The 24736-nt window shown below is 45.6% G+C and overlaps 1 protein-coding gene across 12 annotated transcripts in view; it reads left to right on the forward strand.

The window, feature by feature from the left end:
* LOC103234476 (major allergen I polypeptide chain 1-like) overlaps window positions 1-24736 on the forward strand; it is a 95008-nt gene that overhangs the window by 32549 nt on the left and 37723 nt on the right. For 3 of the 12 annotated variants that reach the window (XR_005238208.2, XR_012093199.1, XR_497628.3), the window contains 2 exons: window positions 10559-11487; window positions 13286-22901. The exons of 1 other annotated variant lie outside the window; for it this stretch is intronic. Coding sequence is in view for 1 of the 11 variants with exons in the window: in XM_007996274.3 (XP_007994465.1) it covers window positions 9051-9238; window positions 10559-10588 (218 nt within the window). In the remaining 10 variants the exon portion in view is untranslated. Of the gene's footprint in view, window positions 1-9050; window positions 9240-10558; window positions 11488-13285; window positions 22902-24736 lie in introns of those variants that run through there. 8 more of the 12 variants (XR_005238201.2, XR_005238200.2, XR_005238199.2 and 5 more) reach the window with 8 other exon arrangements.

Raw genomic sequence — 24736 nt, forward strand, 5'->3', positions numbered from 1 at the left:
GATCCTCTACCTATTAGACTATTTATAAAGCCTTGTTTCATACCTATGTTGTAATCCTGGGTGAGAAAGATTCTGCTCATACTTCTTGTTTTTCTAAGTTTTCTTGGTTGATTTCAAGCACTTATTCTCTTTGATACGTTTTAGATCAATCTTAATTGAAACAAAGATTAATTTAGATGGATTTGGGAATAGCTGACATTTCTACAGTGTGGATTCACCCCATACACAAACATGATTTAGTCCTTCATCTGTTCAAATTTTATTTTATACATCTCAGTAGAATTTTAGACCCTTTAATATGACCTCTGCATTGAATGTTAAGTCTAGCAGAGTGTTCAGTACTTAATACATGTAAAATTAAGTTGTGTAAGAAGCAAACAGGTGAATTAAAATGCCTACATTCAGCCAGCAGGTCAAAGAAGAGCCAGGACTCAAGTCTCAGGCCCCTTAGCTCCAAGTCCCAAATTTAACTCTCTGTATGTGACCTTATCATGCCATCCTGACTCAGGAAGGTAGACAGGTGTTACCAGTTGCTATGATTTGAATGTGTCCCCCAAATTTCATGTGTTGGATGCATGGCCTTTGGGAGGTGTTTGGGATTAGAAAAGGTCATTAGGATGAGGTCCCCATGATGGGACTGGCGACTTTATAATAAGAGGAAGAGAGACCTGTGCTGACATACATGCTCTTGCCCTTTCACTTCATGATGCCTTCTGCCATATTATGACAGCAAAAAGGCCCTCACCAGATGGTGGCACCATGCTCTTGGACTTCACAGCCTTCAGAACTGTAAGAAATCCATTTCTTTATAAATTACCCCATCTCAGATACTTAGTTTACAGCTACAAAAAAATGAACTAAGACACTTGTTATGCCACTTTTTTGTAGCATAGTCACTGGAGCCCAGCACTGCTCTAGTCTGTAGTAAATAGAAGTAAAATGTAGTCTCTGCCTTAGAGCCTCACAAATAGCCTCCTGGTAAATGCAACTGGCTATTTGATACTTTTGGAAGTAGGCTCAGAGGAGACATGATACTTGTCCCAAGGACCACATTCTACAAGGAAGACTTCAGGGCCTGAGCTCTCTTCACGACACTAGCATTGCCTTAGGTGAGCTTCTGCTGTGCACTCCTCCTCTTCCTTCTTTCCAGCCTGAGACTGCATAGGGTCCTGGTCCCAGTGGCAGAAGTCAAGTCCTGAGTGTCCCTGCAGAAGGTCAGCCTCCTCAGGAGATACCTACCTAAGAAGTAGAAAATGGCAAATGTGCTAGGCGTGATGGCTCACGCCTGTAATCCCAATGCTTTGGGAGGCCAAGGCAGGCAGATCACTTGAGTCCAGGAGTTCAACACCAGCATGGCCAACATGCCAAAACCCCGTCTCTACTAAAAATACAAAAATTAGCTGACCATGGTGGTGTGTGCCTGTAGTCCCAGCTGTTTGGGAGGCTGAGGCAGGAGAATCACTTGAAACTGGGAGGCAGAGGTTGCAGTGAGCTGAGATCATGCCACTGCTCTCCAGCCTGGGTGACAGAGTGAGACTCTTGTCTCAAAAAAAAAAAAAAAAAAAAGGGGGGCAAATGTCACCCAGGAGACCCAGAGGATTTGTGATGAGCCAGCCCAGGTCATCTTCTGAGTGACCCAGCCATTACCAGAGTGATGTTTAAGGGGCTACAGGTCCTGCTACTGTGATAAAGGCCAGGGCAAGGGAAAGTCTATCTGTGGCTGATATGGTTTGGCTGTTTCCCCACCCAAATCTCACCTTGAATTGTAGCTCCCGTAATTCCCATGTGTTGTGGGAGGGACCTGGTGAGAGATAAGTGAATTATGGGGTCGGTTTCCCCCCATACAGTTCTCATGGTACTGAATAAGTCTCACAAGATCTGATGGTTTGATAAGGGGAAACCCCTTTCACCTGATTCTCATTCTGTCTTGTCTGCCACCATATAAGATGTAACTTTTGCCTTCTGCCATGATTGTGAGGACTTTTCAGCCACGTGGAACTGTGAGTCCATTAAATCTCTTTTTCTTTATAAATTGCCCAGTCTCGGGTATGTCCTTATTAGCATTGTGAAAACTGACTCATGCAGTGGCTATTGACATCGTTTTTATTCTCCCAAGCTGCTGAAGTCTATGGTGACATGTTTGTTATTTACCTGAATCCTCATTGTACAGATGAGGGCAGAGCTTCAGAAAGATATAAAAGCTTACCAGTGATCCTACAGCTAGTCAGCAGCAGGGCCTAGACCTATCCCGGCTCTGCCTGACTCCAGTCCCCATGTTCTCAGTGGCCTCACATGTCACATCTCCTCACCATGTCCCGGGATCTCCTGCCTAGCCTCCCACACTCCCCACACAGCACACAGACCTCAGACACATGGCTGAGTTGCAGGTGTTTTATTAGTCAGACTAATAAAGACTGAATCCGATTTGGGCAGGTGTCTGGATTCCAGCTTCATGTGAGAAGGAGAACAGGGCAGGAAGATGGAGCTCAGATCAGGCGCGAGTGGCAAAGATTCATCTCTGGAAAGGGTTCAGCTTAGATAAGCTTTCTTTAACATCCTCTTCCAGTGAGTCCAGCCCAGAGGCGATGCATCCTGGGCTGGTGGTGATGGTGGTCTGGTAGAGGGTAAGAGGAGGAGGGACAGAGGTGGCAGCATGCAGGAATCCCACAACAGAGCTATCCAACACCCCCAGGGTTATCACCCTTCTCATCTGCAATGATGAAGTCTCCTCAGGGAGACAACTGCATCCCCGGCAATGGCCTCTGGTCCACAGGCTCACCCCTGCAGAGGTGGCTGCAGTCAGGGTGGCTAGGATGAGGCCCTCTAATCGCCTGTGCACAAGCACCAGGAGGAAGTCTGATGAGCACCCCAGCTGGGGAAGGAAGGAGGTGAGAAGGTTCAGGAGGGTATGGAGGGGACTGGGCTGGAGGGAAGGACAAGATGGCCCAGTCTGGGTTTATGTGAAGGACTTGAGACTCATCTATCAGGTCTGTGGGATGCATGCAATGTATATACACGTGTTGTAAAAAATCCCGTGTACCCCATGTGCATGTATTAGTACATGAAGTTCTGCTTCTCAGAAAATCCTCTCATTTTTCAGAATCAGACACTCAAAATAATAGCTTTGGTAGATGGGGTGATAGGCTACTCAAAAATCTGTAGAACTGTGTAACAAGAACAATAACAACAAAAAGCGTTCATCAGGAGACACACTGAATAGACCTGGTGAGGAGGCGCATGCAAGGAGAGGCTGTCTCAGGGGCCTCAGGCATGAAAACCTTAGAGACAGATTCTGGCCTGTGGGCCCTGAGACAATGCAAAAAGAAGTGGAGCTCCATCTGAGCCAGCTGAGCAGCCATCAGGGTGGGCGCAGTGGAAGTGAAACCAGCGAATAGGCAGAAGCCCTGCAAGGCCAGGGTGTTCCTTCCTGGGAAAGGAGTCCAAGATAAGGTGTGCATTTCTAAAATCCATAAGATGGAGCTGACGGGGCTCCCACCTGCTCAGGAGCTGAATTAAGGACTCTCTCTTTGCTGCCAAAGGTTAAAATGCTACTCCTGCAGTGCTAGCTCCTCTAGCCTAGAGAAGAAACATCACAAGAGTGGCGCACTATGTTGCACTAATGTTATCCCTATTTACCAGTTGTAAGCTCATTGGTGTGCTAGGAACAGGTGTGGCAGCAGAACAGGGTGGGAGTGCACGTGGCATCCGTTGCATGCGATATGTCCTGTAGGGTGGAGCAGAGGTTTACGAGCTCATTGTTTGTAGATCCCGTCTGTCATGTATCACACCACTGCAGGGTCTATATGTATGTGGCATATTACACTATGCTGCCTGTGGTGGAGGGAGCAGGGAGAGGAAGTTACCATGACAAGCAGATCCAATAACTTAGATGTGATTCCCGCCTCATTGTAGCAATCCTGGACTTTTTCAAAGGCTGCCTTTTCTGGTTCAGTAGCATTGACCACATCAAGGGAGGCATCCAATAGTTCCTTGTTTCCAAAGGCCAGTGTACCAAAGATTCCATAAAAAACAGGGCAAGTTTCCACTGAAAACACAGGCAGGAAAACACCTCATTAAAGGAGCAACTGGGGCAGGAGGGGGTGAGGTTCATGTTTCCCCACCACTTGAAGGGAACTCATGGGTCCAGTGTCTCCTGAATGACCTTCCACAGAGTTCTGCCCTCCCCAGGACTGCTGACACCCTAGACAGCACATTCTCTAGGAGGCACTTCCAGAAGGAGGTAGAGTATGAGGGGCCAGGACTAGAGACTCTTCTGCCCCCTGACCACAGCACCAGGCATCCCAGCCTGCATCCTCCTGGCCTTCAAATATGCACGATGATCCCAGTGCATTATCCCTGCTGTATGCACAACTAACGACCCCTCCATCTCCACACATCTCTCTCCATTCAAAGACTGAGGCTCCTGGGCAATGACCTCCTTTCTGGCCCCTAAATCTGCCCCTAGAAGATGCTCAGAAATCACCATGGTGAGTGAAGTGGGAGAGAGTGGGGCTAGGTTAGGAAGGCCGTCTGTTTCCTCCTTCTCACTCTCACCTGTCTGGAAGCCCAGCTCTCTTGTCACCAGCAAGGCCAGCACAAGCAGTGGCCCCTTCATCGTATTGACTGCTGGAGTGCTCTGCTCAGGGCAGGGCTTCTGCTGCTTTATAAACAAATGCCTGTGGGCTGGGACCTGGCATATGTGCTTCCCTTGCCCGAGAAGTGGTGCCCATGGGAAGACCCTCCCACTCGGTGGAAACAAAGGGCTAGAGATGTTGATCTAGCTGCTGTTGATTCTGCTGGTGGGTTTGCAGAGAAGAAGTTGTACCTTGGCCAAGTAGCAACCACAGCTGACCTTTCTAAGTGGCCCTATTCCAAGCCAAATGCTCTGTTGTCCCAGCCCCAACTGTCACCTCTGCTTTCTGGCCACATCCTTCCCCCACCTTTCCTGGCTCCAAATGCAGCACTCTCCCAAAATGAGGAGACAAAAGCCACAGAAGGGTAAATGACAGGTCTGTGCCACTCCAAGGAGCCAAAAAATCATGCAGAGAAGTGGCTTTTGTCTTGAGTTTAAGACCTGGGAATAAGAATGGGATCTAGGTGTGGCGGGAGCCCCTTGAACATCGCAATTGCTGCAGTCTCTGGATTTCACCCCAAGGCCAGGTGGTCACCATCTCTGAGTGCTGAATCACTGCCTGCCAGAGAGGCCCCAGGACTTGAGGACATACGGATTTTTTCAGGGTGTGGTCATGCTCCCATTTTGCCCACCAACTGGCTCATGCTGCCAACTTCCCCCTCACCTTTAAGGGAACCAATTCCTGGGACCCTTCTTGATTCCCCATGGCTCCAGCCTCATCCCTTCTCCTGTCTGTCTCACCCTTCTATATCAGTAACCATGACCCCAAGAGGGGCTTCACCTGCAGAGCCCATCCACTAACATCAGCAATCAGCAGGGGAGGGACTGTGCGGTGTCCACAGACCCACAGGCCCCCATGGGCTGGAGCTCCACAGACCAGCATGCAGGGCGGGCTGGAGGCTGCCCTTTTTCTGCCTAGATTCTTCTCAAGAGTTTGACTCTCTAGGAAAGCAGTTTGTTGACACAAACAAGATGAGATTGTCTATGAGAACTCTAGCAGAAGGAGGCCGGAAAAGGCTCCCAAGGGTCAAATCTGGAACAATTCAAGCAACAAAATAAATCACATAGTATTGGATTATAACCCACAGTATAAAATAACATACAGTTGGCCCTTTGTATCCATGGGTTCCACATCTGGAGGCTCCACATCTGTGGATTCAACCAAGCGTGGATTGAAAATACTCAGGGTGGGGCAGAATTCCATATGGTTCCAAAAAGCAAAATTTGAATTTATTCCACATGGAGCATTAAGTCAAATCCACGTGAAGGAAGTGATGTGTGGGCATTGTATTAGGAATTATAAGTAATCTAGGGATGATTTAAATGTACTGGAAGGATGTGTGCAGGTTATATGCAAATACTGTGCCATTCTATATACAGGACTCGTACATCTGTGGATTTTAGTGTCCCTGGGAGGTCCTGGAACCAATACCCCACAAATCCGAGGGGAGAACTACATGTGAGCCTATACTGATTAAAATAAATGGCTGACAAATAAATAAATGGGGAAGAAAACACAAATATTCCTTACAGAACAATTCCAAATTATACATGTAGATCCCTCCCCTCCCCTCTCCTGTTTTGTCCATTCCCTACTCCTTTTCCCTTCTCTTCTCTTCCCTTCTCTTCTCTTCCCTTCTCTTCTCTTTTCTTTTTAGAGACAGGGTCTTGCTCTGTCACCCAGGCTGAAGTGCCATGGCATGATCATAGTTCACTGCAGCCTCCACCTCCTGAGCTCTCAAGCAATGCTCCCACCTCAGCCTTTTAAGTAGCTGGAATCACAGGCACACGCCACCTCGCCCAGCTAATTTTATTATTTTTTGTAGAGACGGGGTTTCACAATGTTGCCCAGGCTGTTCTCGAACCCCTGGACTCAAGGGACCCTCTGTCCTCAGCCTCCCAAAGTGCTGATGTTATACACATGAGCCACCACACCCAGCCCTGCTACTCTTGTCTTCAGAAACATCTCACCCACCCACAAGCTTACTGCCCCTCCCACTTTGAGGGTGAGCTAGAGGTTTCCCAAGAAAAGGGGAGGGAAAGGGGAAAACAGTACAGAAAACTGGCACAGACAATACTAATCAAATGACAAGTGGTAACTAGTACCCAGACATTGATGTCACGGGGTCCTGCACTTCCAGAATGTGTTCCCCAAAATCCTAACCCCAGTATCAACTCTGAGTAAAATGCCGAACAAACTCAGCTTGGTGGGCATTCAAAAATGTCCACCACCTCAAGACTACCAAGGAGTTCATTAAAAAAACAATGCAGGACTGAGACGCTGTCACACACTAGAAGACATGATGGACAGCTGACAGCTGGAGCTTGGCACCTGACACCTCTCTGCCAAGAGTCGTTACCGGATGGGAGTCCTGATTGGCGCAGGCTTCTAATCAAAGCCAAAAAACTTGCATTTACTTTTAACTCTGTGGCTTTAGCAAATCTTATTCTGTCACTGCTGACTCAAATAAAAGGTCAGCCTAGAACCTCCAGCCAAAAACTGCCTAATTCTGAACTAACAAAGTATCAAAAGCCTTCACTTCACCAAGCAATTTCATAGGTATACAGTAAGTATCTGTAAAAATTCTTGTTCATAGACTCCAGAGGCCAGGCACAGTGGCTCACGCCTGTAATCCCAGCACTTTGGGAGGCGAGGTGGGAGGATTGCTTGAGCCTAGGAGTTAGAGATAAGCCTGGGCAAGATGGTGAAACCCCATCTCTACACAAAGTAAAAATAAAAAAGTTAGCTGGACTTGGTGGTGCACGCCTGGGGTCCCAGCTACTTGGGAGGCTGAGATGGGAGGATCGCTTGATCCTGAGAGGTTGAGGCTCCAGTGAGCTCTGATTGTACCCCTGCACTCTAGTCTGGGCAACAGAATAAGACCCTGTCTCAAAAAAATAATAAACAAAAATAAGTTTTTAAAAAGTTTATAAACTCCAGAGCAATGGGGTGTCCCTTCGAGTCATCTAACAGACATTTATAGAGCATCTACTTTGTGTTGGTCCTGGTCTTGACCCTGAGGATACAGCAGTGCACTGGAGCTCCTTACACATCTAAGTAGGGCAGGGGGAGACAATCAGCAAATGGCAGGAAGGGCTACGACGAAGAAGGGACTGGAGAGCAGAGTGCTGCAGTGGGCAGTGGGGAGTGTTGTTTTACAGAAGAGGTCAAGAGCTTGGGGCAGTCTCTGATAAGGTGACATACGCATGTAATACCCATATAACAAGCATATGTTCCCCCTGAATCTAAAATAAAAATGAAATCAAAATTTTAAAACACAAACATTTAAAAGGAGAGAAAGAGAGTATGGGGAATTCACTGAAGAATTAAGCAGTGACTCGTGCAGCCAACTGGAGCAAGGGCATTTCAGGGAGCAGGGGCAGCAAGCTTGGCATGGTCAAGAAATAGAAAGGAAGCCAGTGATGGAGGGAGGATGGCAGGGGTGAGGTTGGACAGCCATGGGGCTGGGGACTTGACACGCAAGCCACACAGGGATGGCAGGCCATGGCTCATGCCTGTAATCCGAGCACACTGGGAGGCCAAGGTGAGAGGATCGCTTGAGCCAAGGAGTTCAAGACCAGCCTGGGCAACAGAAGACCTCTGTCTCTATAAAAATAAAATCAGCTGGGTATGGTGGCCCACACCTGTAATCTTAGCCCCTTGGGAGGCCAAGTCAGGAGGATCACTTGAGCCTGGGAGTTAGAGGCTGCAGTGAGCTATGTTGGCACCACTACACTCCAGCCTGCACAACAGAGCAATACCCTGTCTCTAAAAAACAAAATTAAAAAAAAAAATGTTTAAAGTCACAGCCAGACTACCTTCAAGTTCACATCCAGGTGTGACAAGCTGACATGCACTATCACTCAGAAGGCCTGGCGTGGGAGCCTTTTGTCCTCTTCCCCAATCTGGTTTTTTTTTTTTTTTTTTTTTAAATCCTTTCTTTCTGTGGCATCCCATGTCACCTGAGCATCAGGAGGAAAGAGAGAATGAGCCAGTGCCCTTTGTTGACTTAGGGGCTTAGCTTCTTGCCAACTCATAAATCTCCCTCCACAGCCCCAGGCAGCTCCAAGCTGTACCCTGGGAGGGACCTGGAGGTACCTCCTAGAAAAGAAAGACTTAGACACAGGCCCCTCCCTGCCCCACTGCAGACGTGGCACAGGCATAAAAGAGCCCCGAGCTGGGCAGAACACACCTGCCACCGGCACCATGAAGCTTGTTCCTGCTCTCGGGCTGCTCTGCACTGCCATGCTCCTGATCTCCAGTGCAAGTGGGTGCGGGGCCATGGATGCCTGGGGATGTGGGTGCCGGGGCTTTGACACCATCCCAGGGCAGTCCTGAGCACGCAGGGAGGGGAAGGGATGACTGGGCTCTGATGAGCATCTCTCAAGGGCCTGTCCACGTGTCATTGTGTTCCAGATTGTGACATTTGTCCAGCTGTAAAACAGGATGTTAATCTCTTCTTGATGGGAACCCCTGATGAATATGTTGAATATGTGTCACAATTCAAAAAGCTCTCAGTAATATTGTCCAATGCTAGGAAGCTGAAGAACTGTGTTGATAAGAAATTGACAGATGAGGACAAGCAGCATGTGCTCAGCGGGCTGGTGAGTGCAGCTGTGTGTGCCTGCGCCCGAGCCTGGCTGGGGGTTCTGCTGGTCCCAGGGCAGTGGGGGGCTTGCTTATTCTCCTCTCCACCAAGACCTTTCCTTGGGAATCTGGGAGGAAAAGGAACCTCATGAATGAGGAGGTAGAGAAAAGAGGGCAGACAACAATGATGCAGGGAAGGGCCAGGAAGGGAGACTCAGCTAACCCTTGAGCTTATGGGCTGGCTCCGACTGTTGAGTTCTGAGGGCTAGCCTGGGAACTTCCTGTCTCCATGGCACCACCCAACCTCAATTTCAGACCCTAGGCTCTGGCCTCCCTGCCTCCAGCCTCTCTAGACTGGATCTTCTCCAAACCACTAGCACCGAGTTCTTCCCTTCTTTTTTTTTTTTTTTTTAAGACAGAGTCTTACTCTGTCACTTCGACTGTAGTGCAGTGGAGTGATCATGGCTCACCGCAGCCTCAACCTCATGGACTCAAACAGTCCTGCCACCTCAGCTGCCCAAGTAGCTGGGACTACAGGTGCATGTCACCATGCCCAGCTAATTTTTAAATTTTTCTTTATTTTTCTGTAGAGACGGGGGTCTCACTATGTTGTCCAGGCTGGTCTTTTAACTTTTGTACTCAAGCCATCCTCCCACCTCAGCCTACCAAAGTGCTAGGATTACTGACGTGAGCCACTGGGCCCTCCCTCCTTCCCTTCTTTAAACATCAGATCCTTTATCCTAACCCTTCAAGTCCCCTACTCCATCCCTGCTAAAACCCTCATTTTTCCTTGTCCCCTGGATCCCAAGGAGTCATTCAGTGGCTTACATGCCAGGAGAGGATGCAGCTTCCAAAAGCCGCCCTCCTGCCCTCCCTAGGCCTGGGATACCCCAGGAGGAGAATCCGAGTGAATCTTCTCTGTGCTGCCCCAAGAGTGGGTGGGCACAAGTTACTGCTTTAGCTACAAATGTCCCAGGGGCAGAAGTAGAAAGTGACCTGGGATCAGTGCATTCCTGGAAGCTCCCAGGTGACCAGACTCACCAGGTCCTCCTCCGCAGCCTCTTCTGGTCTGTCCTGGACTGCACCCCCAACCCCATCACACCAGGACTACCCTTCCTCTTTTTGTTCTGTCGGAGAGAGCTTTACAGAAGCTTCTCAGGAATATCTTGGGACACTCTTGTGGTGCAGGAGATTGGGAGGAATCCACCTTTACTTGCTCAGACCTAGAAGCCACACAAGGCTGCAGGCATCTCCCCAGGAACTGTGCAATGAGAGTTCAGTGCAACTTGTCTCTTTTACCTGAGGCCTCACTGTGTTTCCTGATGTTCTCTTTGCAGGATAAAATATACTCAAGCAAGTTGTGTTAGCAGAGCCATCCTTGATAGAGGACCCAAGAAAGCCACTTGCCTGATCACTAAGCCATCTCAGCAACCTGCCATGTCCAGGGCTCTGACTAGAGGATTCCAGCAATAAAATCCTTGCAGTTCATGAGAGAGTCTTGCTTCTTGGGCTGGAGACTGGACTTTCCTAGAGGGCATGGGGAAAACCCCAGTGGGACAACTGGGAGACTCCCGATTTGGGCTGGATTTGAATGCTGTTGGATGTTCCTCCACTGAATTCAGTAGGCAGTGGGGTTGCGGGAGGGGTGACAAGCCCAGCAGCCAGCGTGTCTGTTCATTTCCATGAGGCAGGAGCCACAGATCACATGCATAGTCTGGTCATTTCCATGAGCCAGGAGCCACAGGTCATATGCAGAGTCTCACAAATTTTCACCTCCCAGCACCCTTGAAAAGTGGGAGTAATTGTTGTAGTCTTACAGGTGAAGAAACTGAGACTCAGAGAGGTGAGGTGTCTGCTGAAGACCACACAGCTCCTGGGCAGGAGAACGTGCTCCCACTACCCACTGCTGGGGAGACAGGCTTGGCTAACTCACTGTGTTAGTCTTGGTTTGGCTAACTCACTGTGTTAGGCTTGGATAACTCATTGTGTGGCCATGTGTATATCACAGACCTTCTCTGGGCCTATGATTCCCACCTGTGAAATGGAACGGACAGCTCCCATCTCCAGGGCTGTGTTGAGGCCAAAGTAACATAACGGGTGAGAAGGGATCCCTGTCTCAAGCGCCTGACACAAGAGAAAGAACAAAGGGGCAGCATACAATTGCAGAACCCAGCTAGGACCAAGAAATCACCTCTCATCCCTCAGTTTATCCTAATGCCAGCCACCCACTGTGGCCTCAGTTGCCTCCATATAAAGAAAGTACAAGGTGGGTCTTACGCACAGAGTGGGGACCCAGGGTCCTGGAGTTCAGAGCTCCTCCTGTGGCTCTACTCAATGGTCGTGACTCTGGGGACTTTCTTAGGCCTTGCTGTTCCCTGTGAGCCTCCTCTTCGCCTGGTTCCCACACTTCTCTTAGAGTTCCATCAAACCCTACCAAGAGCTCCCCCAGAAGACCCTGCTGGCCACACCACAGGGCTGCACCCAGGAGGGGTCTTTCTAGGGTCCTCATGATGAAGAGGCTTACAGGAGGCCCCCAGGGTTGACCTGGGAGCAGCCACTTCTCTCCTTGTGGGTGTTCCCTTGGGGTAGCTGGGGAAGCCACCTGGCTCAGAGTGAAACCTGGCTCTATGTCTGTGCCCCAACTCCCCGGGGTCTGGCTGGAGGCTGCTTCTGAAGTGGGGGGCTCCTGCGTGTATAGGAGCTAAATGGAGTATAGGGTCATAAGGAGGTTGTGGGTCAGAGACCCTCTCGTCACCCCACATGTGGTCCACATGTCTCATCACACCACCCAGAAGGTGTATTACATCACTCCCTACTCCTACATATTTGAAAGCGCCAGGGCCAAGAAATCACCTCTTATGCCTCAGTTTATCCTGATGCCAGCCACCCACCGTGGCCTCAGCTGCCTCCGTATAAAGAAACTACAAGGTGGGTCTTATGCAGAGTGGGGACCCAGGGTCCTGGAGCTCAAAGCCCCTCCTGTGGCTCTGCTCAATGGTTGTGACTCTGGCGACTCACCCTGGCCTGCAGCAAGTGTATGGGTGTGATGGGGACTCCATCCAAAAATGAAGAGGACACGAGTGATGGGCAGCTTGTCCTCATGGAACACAGTCTCACCTCCCACAGAACTCCCTGGGGACTGCTGGGCACCAGAGAGACATCTCCACATTGTTCATGTGTTCCCTCCCCACTCCCTTCCTTCAACCTAGGGAATCTTTAAATAATCTTGGGTTGGGAAAAATGTCAAGATTAGATGCCCTTCCAAATCTTTTTCTGTTTGAAATTCAAATCTAGAGTTTGGAGGAAAAATGCCAAAAGTTTGTAGCTTTTGGTCTTTTATTCTCACATGACACTGCTTGCAAGATCATAGAAACCCCACCCCATTTCCACTTAGGCCTATGTAAGTCTACCTCAAGCTGGGCTGGACAGTCCCCCTGCTGGCACATGTTCCCCTCCTCAAACACTTGCATCTCTCTTCACTGATGATGGCTTTCTCCCGCACCTGAGAGCTTGCTAAGCACTCTTAAGACTACCTCTGAAAGTATGGGGAAGTTAATGCCCACAGAGCAACCCTCAAACAACAGACCCCAGCCTCCTTGACTTCTGGTGGATCAATTCTGAGGTGACTTGCACACAGTATCTGAGAAGGCTGTCCATGGGCTTGAGTCCAAGTGAAACTGCCTTTGCAAAAATAGTAACAGTGAGAAAATTATGACAGTGAAAGACATCTGATCTAACCAACCCCATCTTACCTTTAACCTTCAAACTACCCTTAGGCCTTCCTGGACTTGGGCCAAGCTAACTTTGGGAGAAATTTACCTTATAGTTTAAATAATAATAGTCCTTCCCCAAAACTAAACTGCCTTTGTAAAGCTGTTGGTAGGGACAGGAGGTAGGAAAATTTAGGGCAGAAGAGGATGGATCCCCAGTGAGGGTCTCACCCTGAAGCCAAAAAGCCTGACACCATGGCCCAAAGTGAGAACTCACATTCCTGTTTGCCTGCTCTAATATTGCCTTTGCCAAAACCACCCATGGCTCACCCCACCCCTATCCTGTGCCCATAGAAACTCCAGGCTCAGCCAAAAGAGAGAGAAGAAGCAGCTAGACCTTGGAGACTACAGTGGATATTGGAGAGAAATAGTTTGACTTCAGAGGGACAACTTGGTGGCGTAGCTTCAGAGAGGAGTCTGATTGAGGATGGTTGGACTTCAGGAGAAGATTACCTTCCCACTCCATCCCCTTTTCAGCTCCCCTTCCTGATGAGAATCACTTTCATCAGCAATAAAATGCCCTGCATTTACCATCTTTAATTTATTCGTGTGACCTCATTCTTCCTGGATGCCAGACAAGAACTCAGGTGCCATGAGCGCGGATGCAAAAGACTATCACATTGACCCTCCACTGAGCTGATAACATTTAAGCTGTCTGCAGAGAGCAAAGCTAAAAAAGAACGTAGAGGCCGGGCGCGGTGGCTCAAGCCTGTAATCCCAGCACTTTGGGAGGCCGAGACGGGCGGATCACGAGGTCAGGAGATCGAGACCATCCTGGCTAACACGGTGAAACCCCGTCTCTACTAAAAAATACAAAAAAAAACTAGCCGGGTGAGGTGGCGGGCACCTGTAATCCCAGCTACTCGGGAGGCTGAGGCAGGAGAATGGCGTAAACCCGGGAGGCGGAGCTTGCAGTGAGCTGAGATCCGGCCACTGCACTCCAGCCTGGGCGACAGAGCGAGACTCTGTCTCAAAAAAAAAAAAAAAAAAAAAAAAAAAAAAAAAAAAGAACGTAGAACTCCTTCTGGGGCTTCAAGGGTCATGAGCACCTTCTCCCAGACACTGCCATGGGGCTCACATAAAGTTTTGCCCTTGCCAGCGCACAAAAGTGCTTGCCCTGCCTCCTGCACCCACTCACTTGCACTCCTCTTCCCGGAAGGGGTGGAACACAGTGAGACCGAGTGAGTGGAGTCTGCCCCTGCTGGCACCAAAACAGCTGGCTAGTGCCAGCACCCATGCACTCCAGTTCCCACCTGCAAAGAGGTCAAGGAAATATTCTGCTTCACTTGGGGGCTCACTCGGGATACATCAGAAGGGTGAGTAAATGCAGATCTACCAGATCTGTCTCTTCTTGTCCTCAGACTTTCCTCTGAGCTATGCCACTTGCAGGAGATAAGACGCAACCCCGTCATCTGTCTCTTTCTTTTGGGTAAAAGGAATGTTGGTTCTGTTTCTCTTCATGAAGGTCTAGCCATCACATGGGACTAGAATGAAGTCCTGGGGCAACTGAAGACATCTGTCTGAAGCCACTCCTCAGTGTTGCCAGAAGACCACAAGACTGGACCCAGTCCCCAGTGGCCAGTCAGGGTGTCAGCCAAGACCCCCAAACTTTTCTGTGGTATCTTTCTCCTTTTACTGTTTGAAATGGCTCCTATCACTTTTTTTGTATTGTTAAGGGTTTTGCTGCAAACTGCAGAAATGTTACTAAGTAGAATAAGCGGATAATACTCTGAGTATTACCTCAGATAACAAGAAGGCAACACTGTGGTGCATTGGCCAGGAAAGGAAATATCAGAAAAATGAGTAGGAAGGGACCCCCCAACACTTTACTTTCATTTTCAAGGCTCTTTATCCTCTGTTTTTTCTCGTAAGATCAAATAAAACACTGGGCCCCTGTCAGCCAGATAAAAGCTTCTAGAGTGGCTGCCAGCCTTACAAGACTCAGGGGATAGGCTTGATGGAGAGGACTTTATCAATCCCCCATCACTCTGGGGTGCTGGGAATATTGGCTCTGTTCCAACCTAGTTCCCTTTCACAGAAGATCTAGCCATCGTGTGAGGCTGGAAAGAGGTCCTGGGACAATTGAAGGCATCTGGCCAAGGTTACACCTTGGTGTTAACTGAAGGCTCCTGGACTAACTCTAGTCCCCAACAGCTCACCAGGACTTTCAGACTTTCCTATAATATTTTCTTTCGTTCTTTTACTTTTTGCAGCTCTCATGTCTCCTATCCGTTCTTTGTATGCTATGCTGAGGGAGTTTTTACAGCCTGGGGAGATAACCTTGTTGGGTAAAGTTAGCAAGTACCTTAGTAACCAGGAACGTAACTCAAAGAATTGATGCTTCTGTTATTTTCTTGAGATGGGGGGATTTCAAGATTTCAACTAAACTAAACTAAACCGAACTAAACTTTCATCTAGTAAGGGCTTTTTTGTTCCCCAATGATAGTCATTCATGGCACTCTATAGGAGGATATTTCACCCTGAGTGAATACCCTCCTCTCCATTTGGGTTGTTTTTTCCTCCACATAAAAGCTCAGCACTGCCCAGTGAATTTAAACAGTTCTTCCATGAGACAAATTAATTGTACTTTTGCTAGGAGGCATATTGTGGGGACAGCCCACCAAGCCCCACACCTCTCTGCCTGGAAAGAATGTGGAGTCACAGTTTTTACCTAACATCTCAGTTACTGCCACACCACCTAGTGAAACAGGATTTTTCTCTGTTGGGGGGGCCCTGTTGACCCATTTCCCAAAACCTCCAGTTCCCCAACTCCTTTTCCTCCTGCATCCCTCTATAAGTGATCAGACCCCATGCCCTATTGGTAGGTAGGAAAACTTCACTTTCAATAGTCAGGAGGAAGCCGCCCTTGAGAGACAAATTCTAGGCTCAGTACTGTCCTCATTGAAGGTAGGACAGCCATTTAATCCTTATATTTTTTGAGGCACCTGTCCTACATACAGCTACATTGGCATTTAAACAAAAGTGGGCTTTATGCTTAGAAGTCAATTGGTTCCATTCTCTGGGAAATCAGGGCTTTGCTAGGGCCATAGTAAGAGAAGCGAGGGATAGAGTCAGGACACTCCCTCCATTAAATGGTCTTACTCAAATCCAACTACTGCACAGTCCCTCCTGGGCCCCTGGGGTACCATGGGAGCCTTTTAGGTCGAGTAGATCTGGGATACCAAGAGATAGGCGGAGAGCTAAGGAATCTCACAGGTAAATATGACTACTCCTGCTGACTAGCTCCTCTGGATCCATGGGTGGTAATGCTTGCATCCATGGGCAGCACAACTGATGGCCACCAGGACCCAGAGGAGATGGGAGGAAAGAGGAGAAAGAGGACACCCTTTCTACTTTTCTCTGTACCCTGGGTCACTCCAAAAGGAGGAAGGGGACTAAGGTGGGCCTTTTCTCCCCTCTCTTTCCAGATGCTTAACAACCCATCTTCAAGCCTGTATCTTCCTCGAGTGCAGCCTGGATATTTTAATCCTCAGACCCGGAGGTTTGCTTTAGGAAAGTCCCAACTTCACTCACGTATAGAGTATTTAAACTCTGCTGGAAGAATGTTGTGTTACTCTTAAATCAAACTAACTGCTGCTGAGAAACAGGTGGCCCTGCAAGCAGCAGAGAAATTTGGAGATGAACTTTGTGTCTCATATGGTGCCAGGGAAGGGGAAGAGCCTTATCCAACTGGGAGAATAACAGTGCCCTTAAAGGACCCTAAATGTGACCATAACAATAGCATTGGTGAGTAGAGAAGAAAACTCTTTCAAATATGTATACTGGAGGACTTGAAAAGGACTAGCGCCAAACCTATTAACTGCTACAAGCTTTTCATAATAGACAAAAAGCTAGATAAAAATCCCTCAGCCTTTTTGGAAAGGCTGAGAGAAGCTTTAGTGAAACACACCTTTCTGTCTCTCATTTCAGTTGAAGGACAGCTAATCTTAAAAGGACAAGTTTATTACTCAGGCAGCCCCTAATATCCAAAAGAAGTTGCAAAAACAGGCCCTATCCAAAGATCTCTCTGATTTTTCTCACCCTCAAGTTGAAGTTTTGCAGTATATAGATGACATTCTCCTCTGTGCCCCAACTGAGAAAGTCTCAGGAAGGCACTGAGGCTCTCCTGAATTTTTTAGCTGAAAGGGGATATAGGGTTTCCAAATTTAAGGCTCAGCTCTGTCAAACTTCAGTAAAGTACCTGAGTCTAGTCCTGTCAGAAGGAACAAGAGCACTAGGTGAGGAAATGATTAAGCCCATTTCCTCTTTCCTCTTCCCAAAATCCTTAAACATCTGAGGGGATTCTTAGGCATTACTGAATTTTGCAAACTAGGAATACCTAGGTACAGTGAGATAACTCGCCCTTTATGCCACCTCATAAAAGAAATGCAAGCAGCTAAAATTCAGTCCCTAACCTGGGAACCTGGGGCTCAAAAAGCCTTTAACCAGTTAAAATAAGCCTTGCTTAAAGTACCAGCCCTTCATCTTCCCATAGGAAAGAAATTCAGTCTCTATGTATCAAAAAGGAAGGGGATGGCCCTGGGAGTTTTAACTCAGGCTCAAGGTCCAGCTCAACAACCAGTAGGTTACCTAAGCAAGGAGCTTGACTTGGTGGCTAAATTATAGGCTGCCTGCCTCTGAGCAGTTACAGCAGTTGCTTTACTGGTGCCAGTGGCCACCAAGTTAACCATGAGTAACAACTTAACTGTCAATAACCCACATAATGCGGCAGAACTGCTGTCCTCTAAGGGAAGTCCTTGGCCAACAGATAATCACCTCCTCAAATATCAGGCTCTGCTGTTAGAGGCATCTACAGTCCAGTTAAAAAGCTTCTCCTTGCCTGAACCCAGACACTTTCCTCCCAGAGGAAACTGAAGAACCTGAATATGGCTTTGAACAGTCATGCAAACCTATGCAGCCAAGGAGGACCTCAAAGAAACTCCCCTAGAAATCCCAGAAGCCAGACATGCTGGTAAAAGGGTAAAAGTTTTTTTATAGCCAGACTTTTGGCCTCTCTCTCCCTGTGCAAACCAGTGAAAGGAATGAAAGGAATCATTGTTTATATTCCCTGTAAAATTTTAATTAATGAAAAAGGATATTCTTAAAGAATGCTCAGCTTAATTAAAAGTGGATATCCAAGTTATAGGTATATTTAAAAGAGTTTTATGTTTTTCTCTTCTTGATCTTGTTTTTCTGGAAAGGTTTTTTTTTTCTGTCAACTAAATTACTTTTCTCCACTTTGTTTTGCCACTCAAGGCATGTATGAAAGGCCCTAGATAGCTTCTGATGGCCTGGGACTCCTTGGGAAAAACAGAAAACCATCAAGGTTTCCATTTTGGGAGAAAATCTCTCTTTTCCTCATGAAACCCCAGGAATTAGAGGTGAATATAACCCACTCAAAATCTGTTTTTGCCTTTCAGATATGCCTGTTTATTAGGCCCTAGAAACTGTATGCTTTCCTAGCCCTGTTCTTAAAGAGCTCCACCATGAGGCCAATAATCCAATTAGAAAATTGACAAAAAACCTTACAACTGCTGGGTTTTCTTCTGTCTGTGTAGTCATATATATGTTATGTGTGTAATGGTTATATAAAAAAAGAGTTATAGTTAACTGGCTTTAAAAATAAGAACTTAGATAAAATATTTTTTGAAGGAAAAATAAAAGCTGTAATGCCTTTTACTTTATGTGACTTTAATCTTTCAGGAATAGGAACACTATTTAAGAATTATAAATAAGGAATAGGAACATTCTTAAGGATTATAGATAAAATACAAATGTCTTCAAAATGTAAATATGTGGTCTAAATTATGCAGGTCAAATACTAGCTTTGCTAAATGTTTTAAGATTGTAAACTGTGTTTCTTTGGCATTTGAGAACTGTTTGACTTACCTGCTTCACAACTGATAAGGCTGGGGACATATGTAATTAACCACACCCTTAACTATGCTGAAAGGGGTCAAACTTTATCTGCGCCTAGTACATAATTAAAACAACTTACCAGGTTTTACATTAAAGTAAAAATTGCTAAGAGTTACCATTATAACATGTAATGGAGACTACTGATAATACATTTATATACAAGGTGTGTAAAAACAGTAAAATGTATTTTTAGTCAAAGATTATAAAAAGACATGAAATGCAAATTTCTGCGTTAAGGTTAAAGGATTGCTTTAAATAAGATAAAGATAAAGCTAAAGGTTTAAATAAATGGTGGAAGAATTGTAAAAATTAATCTTGCAAAACAAATTCCATGTGTGAACACAGTGGCTAAGCTCAAAAGTGTATTATTTGCTTTTTTTCAAAACTGAACATTGAAATAAAAGCACAACAAGGTTTTTTAAGGCATTGACCCGCACTTTAACAAAAATTTGTAAAAGGTTATACAATGTTTACAAGAATCTCACCACATGGTGAAACTGATTAAAATCCCTCCCGGGCTTTTTTATAGATAGGATTATCTATAAGATTTTATTTTTAAAATTGTGGTTGATATTAACATTAGACTAGTGCAAGGGTGAAATTTGGCTTCCTTCTCTAAACAGGATTTTCATGTAATGTTAAAGACAAATTGTTTGGAAATATAAGTCGTCTCCTTTAATGAGTAAAGGTTTTGCCATGTTTTAAAATGTTTGAGTCATCATTTGGTTAAAAAAAAATAGCTTACGGTAATCTAGAATTATATTTAATAATATCAACTGCTTTGAATCTCTAACATATTTAACAGGCTTCCCCAAATCAAACTTCAGTTTCAAGTTGTCTTTGCTAATCCCTAGCTTTTGACCCATGGAGCATCCAAAAGGGAGGTAAACAGGATTATTTAACATGTTTAGGTACGTGGGATTGCCAAAATGATGTTTAATCTTCTTCAGGTTATATTTAAGTGAATAATATTAATGTATGTTCCCAAATTATATGAGACTTCTAAAATTCTCATATCTGAGTATATGCTGTCAATCATTGTTAAGGTTATCATATTAAATTATTGTAAAACACAAAAATAACCAAATTTTCTTGTCAATTGTGTTCTTGACTGTAACTACCTTGGAAATTTTGTGATTCAAAGACAATTGTTGGTTAGGCATGGTGGCTCACACCTGTAATCCAGCACTTTGGGAGGCTGAGGTGGGTGGATCACTTGAGGTCAGGAGTTCAAGGTCAAAAATAATCATTTTCTTGTTTTAATATTCTTCAAAAGATGGTTTATAATCAGCTATAGGATTTTTTTTTTTTTTTTTTTTTTTTGAGGTGGAGTCTCGCTCTGTCGCCCAGGCTGGAGTGCAGTGGCCGGATCTCAGCTCACTGCAAGCTCCGCCTCCCAGGTTTACGCCATTCTCCTGCCTCAGCCTCCGGAGTAGCTGGGACTACAGGCGCCCGCCACCTCACCCGGCTAGTTTTTTTTTTGTATTTCTTAGTAGAGATAGGGTTTCACAGTGTTAGCCAGGATGGTCTCGATCTCCTGACCTCGTGATCCGCCCGTCTCGGCCTCCCAAAGTGCTGGGATTACAGGCTTGAGCCACCGCGCCCGGCCATAATCAGCTATAGGATTTAACATATGCTATCACATGTGAATTTCTGATAATTTTGAAGATTATGGCATTGGAATAAAGGAAAAACGTACAGGACTCATGAAGATTTGAAATGCTCATGAATATCAAACAAAACAAGAATTAACAGAATGGACTGAACTAACAGAAAACTGAAGTAATCTTTTTAACTTTTTGCTTAAAACATTACTGATCTTTGTTTTGTTTTGCAGAGTCAAGGAAATTTATATTGAGCTATTTACAGCATTTAATGGTTAAGTAAGGTACACTACTGTGAAGGAAATTTGGAGCATGTTTGCTTCTCTCTGCCTGGTTTCTCCAAAATTTGGAAACTATTTGTGAACTTACGGCAATATAGTTATTTACGCCAGTGCAATAAGAATTCATTTTCTTTTGCAACAGGACACAATTGGAGAAACTGGTTGTTTAACAAGGCTTTGACTGGAAAAGTGAGCTTCCCTTTAAGAAATCAAGCTTAACATGTGGAATCAATAAAAGCCTCTTGGAAAAACTGGCCTCATACCTTGTCTACACAGTCCCTGTACAGGGTTCCTAACCTGCAGTGAGTAAAGAATGTTATTGTCCAACAGGCCCAGGAACCCCATGTTACTGGGACCTCAAAAAAAAAAAAGAGAAATTTACCTAACTCATAGGTATTTGAGGGTACAAACCCATAGCTGGGCTCAGCTTTAAAAAGCTTATCTAGGGCTGGGTGCAGAGGCTCACACCTGTAATCCTAGCACTTTGGGAGGCCAAGGCAGGCAGATCATGAGGTTAGGAGTTCAAAACCAGCCTGGCCAGCATGGTGAAACTCCATCTCTACTAAAAATACAAAAATTAGCTGGGCATGGTGGTGCATGCCTATAGTCCCAGTTACTCGAGAGGCTGAGGCAGGAGAATCACTTGAACCCAGGAGGCAGAGGTTATGGTGAGCCAAGATCGCACCACTACACTCCAGCCTGGGTGACAGAGTGAGACTCTAACAACAACAACAAAAAGCTTATCTAAGATTTCTTCTGGAACAGAGCTCCATCAAAGACAATTTAAAAGACCTATGTGAAAGTAATTATTCTTACTGCACCTTACGCAAATAATCAGGCCAAATATAACACTAAAGTTTATTTTGCAAATAACTCAGTCCTATCATAATTTGTTTTCAGCCAAAATGAGGACTGGAGAGAGAAAAATTATGCTTTAAAACTTACCATAATTTTTTCATTAAATTCTAGACTCATTAGTTGTTTTTAAGTTTTTGCCAACATTTTGGATTAACGCTGCTTATTCCTATGAACCAAGCAACAGTCTCCAGATGCAGCTCAGAAGAGACAAAAAAGGATGGGTAATATAAAAATCTGGATCAATATTCTAGTTCTGGGCAATTATCCTACTAATCCTGCCAGGTGATGGTAGTAAATAGAGTGCCCATAACCTGGATGTTCCTTTGTTTGAGAAAATAAGACCAAGGGAACTAACAAAGCCCAAGCCCCATACACCCAAATCTTAACAGATATCACTATAGCCACCAAATATCAGGGCATGTCAGCAGCTTTTCAGGTTTTTATAGCTGTCCTTGCCACCCCTTGTTTCATTTTGATACATGTTCTCTATTAACCCACATTGTTTCTTCTCACTTAGAAGCCATTAAACTTGAAATGGTGATACAAATAAAACCACACATGGACACACAATTCTTTCAGAGACCCTTAGACTGACCTTAGGAGGAGCCCTGACTACTATATTTCTCCACATGACACCCCTCTCCAGTAGGAAACACCTAGAAAGATCGTCAGGCAACCTCCTTAACAGCAGTCAGGGTCTCCACTCTGAGGGGAGAAATGAGACAGCAGAAAGGAGAAAAAAAAAACAAGACAAGTTATTGGCAGAATTCTTTCAAACAGAGAAACAGACTGAAAAATCAAGCTGCAGCTGCTCTGATAAGGAGCAAGGCCTAACACAGAAATGCCTTTTTGCTTTATGTGATCAGTGGGCTCCCAAGAAAAAGGTTTCCTCCCCATTTTGAACACGTACGTGACGGGCTCTGTGAAAACTTGCATGGGAGCAGGGCTTGCCTGAGTCATGCCTGCAGCTACACAGATAAGGACGGTTATACAGGCGGCTACACAGATAAAGAAAGTTTCTTATCAAAACCTTTGGATTCAACAGTAAAAACGGCAACCCTCTGAGGCCCCCTCTCCGCTGCAGAGAGCTTTCTTCTTTCTGCTTATTACACTTTCACTCCAACCTCACCCTTGGTGTCCACAATCCTTAATTTTCTTCATCATGAGACAAAGACCTCAGGGTAATACCTCAGACAAGACTGCAAAAACAAGACATATTAAAAGGCCAAAAAAAAAAAAAAAAAAAACTCCACACATTTTGAAAAGACCAGACCTCAGAACTAGACTCAGAAACAACAGAGACCTTGTAATTATGAGACCAAGAATTTAAAACAATAATAGGCCAGGTATGGTGACTCATGTCAATAACCCTAGCACTTCAGAAGGCTGAGGAAGGAGGATTTCTAGAGCCCAGAAGTTTGAAACCAACCTAGGCAATAGAGTGAGACCACACATCTGTACAAAAAAATAGAAAAATTAGCCAGGCATGGTGGCATACATCTGTAGTGCCAGATACTTAGGAGACTGAAGCAGGGGAATCAGTTGAGCCCCAGTAAGTTGAGGCTGCAGCCAGCTATAATAACGCCACTGCACTCCAGTCTGGGTGACAGAGTGAGACCCTGTCTCAAAAGATAATAATCAAAATAACTAAGTAAAACAACTATAATTAAGATGCTAGGGGCTCTAATGAATTATTAAGTTAAATTAAATTTGGTCTTAGGCTGCTTCCATACCTTGAGTCCCTAAAAAACAAACTGCAGGCCGAGTGCATTGCCTCACTCCTGTAATCCCAGCACTTTGGCAGGCTGAGGCAGGTGGACCACTTGAGGTCAAGAGTTCAAGACCAGCCTGGCCAATATGATGAAACCCCATCTCTACTAAAAATACAAAAATTAGCCAGGTGTGGTGGCAGGAGCCTGCAATCCCAGTTGCTCAGGAGGCTGAGGCAGGAGAATCACTTGAACCCAGGAGGTGAAGGTTGCAGTGAGCCTAGGTCATGCCATTGCACTCCAGCCTGGGCATTGCAGTGAGACTCCATCTCAAAAAACAAACAAACAAAAAACCCTGCAATCTACTTTAACCAACTGAAAGCCTAACTTAGGAGCATATATTTGTAACAAATACCTGAGTCTCAACCAATCACAGCAGCCAAGCTTCACCAACCACAGGCTGCCAAATGATCAAGCCATGTCTGAATAAGGAAAACACTGAGCTATAAACAATCACACTGTTTCTGTACCCCACTCTTTTTTTATGTCTGTAAATGCAGCCTGCCCAAGTTACAGAGAGGAGTTCTCTGAATCTTTTCTGGTTCTGAGGCCTGTCTGATTTATAAGTTGTTTTTTGTTTAATTAAACTCTGTTAAATTTAATTTGTCTCAAGTTTTTCTTTCCACAGAGTGGTGTCAGAAGTGGGATCCAAACTAACCCTCCAGTTACCTCCACAAGCATGACTATGGCTCATGACCAGCAAGGAATATACTTTGCTAGTCTCAAAATGGAGCTGTACTTAAGACGACATTCTTTGGCTTTCCCAGACTACTGCTTTCCCTACAATGGAGCACTTACAAGTTAGGGCTTTAGCGTCACAGGAATGCTTTTTACGAGATGGCCAGACATAGCTATTGAAACAAAAGGACTAGCCCTCCATTTAAAGTTCTTCTCACCTATGCCCTGAGTCACGTCTACTGCTTTAATGTTGGCTCTCTCTCCACTCATGAACTTAACTCATATTCCAAATATCGGAGGACTCACAATGGGAAGCCACCACAATTCTTCCAGGGAGCTCATGAGGAAAAGCAGCAACAATGAAGAATCCCTATGTAAGCTTTTCTGGATGAATTGAGCAGGGACTTTATGTCTTAAGTGTGGCTTAAAGTGGTTCCAGAGTGGTAGGGATCTTAGTTTTGTCTGAAAAAAAAAAGTATATAATCTCTAGAAGAGAAAGGCACTTTCATCTAAGGATACAGGGAAGCTCCATGAAATCTCTTTTCAAGGACAAAGACAATCAACAAAAAAGGAAGCAACCAAACTGATTGAAGAATTTAAAAATGAACATCCAAAGGGGCCCATAAAATCTTCAGT

This window comes from Chlorocebus sabaeus, chromosome 6 (assembly GCF_047675955.1).
Source record: "Chlorocebus sabaeus isolate Y175 chromosome 6, mChlSab1.0.hap1, whole genome shotgun sequence".
Lineage (NCBI taxonomy): Eukaryota > Metazoa > Chordata > Mammalia > Primates > Cercopithecidae > Chlorocebus > Chlorocebus sabaeus.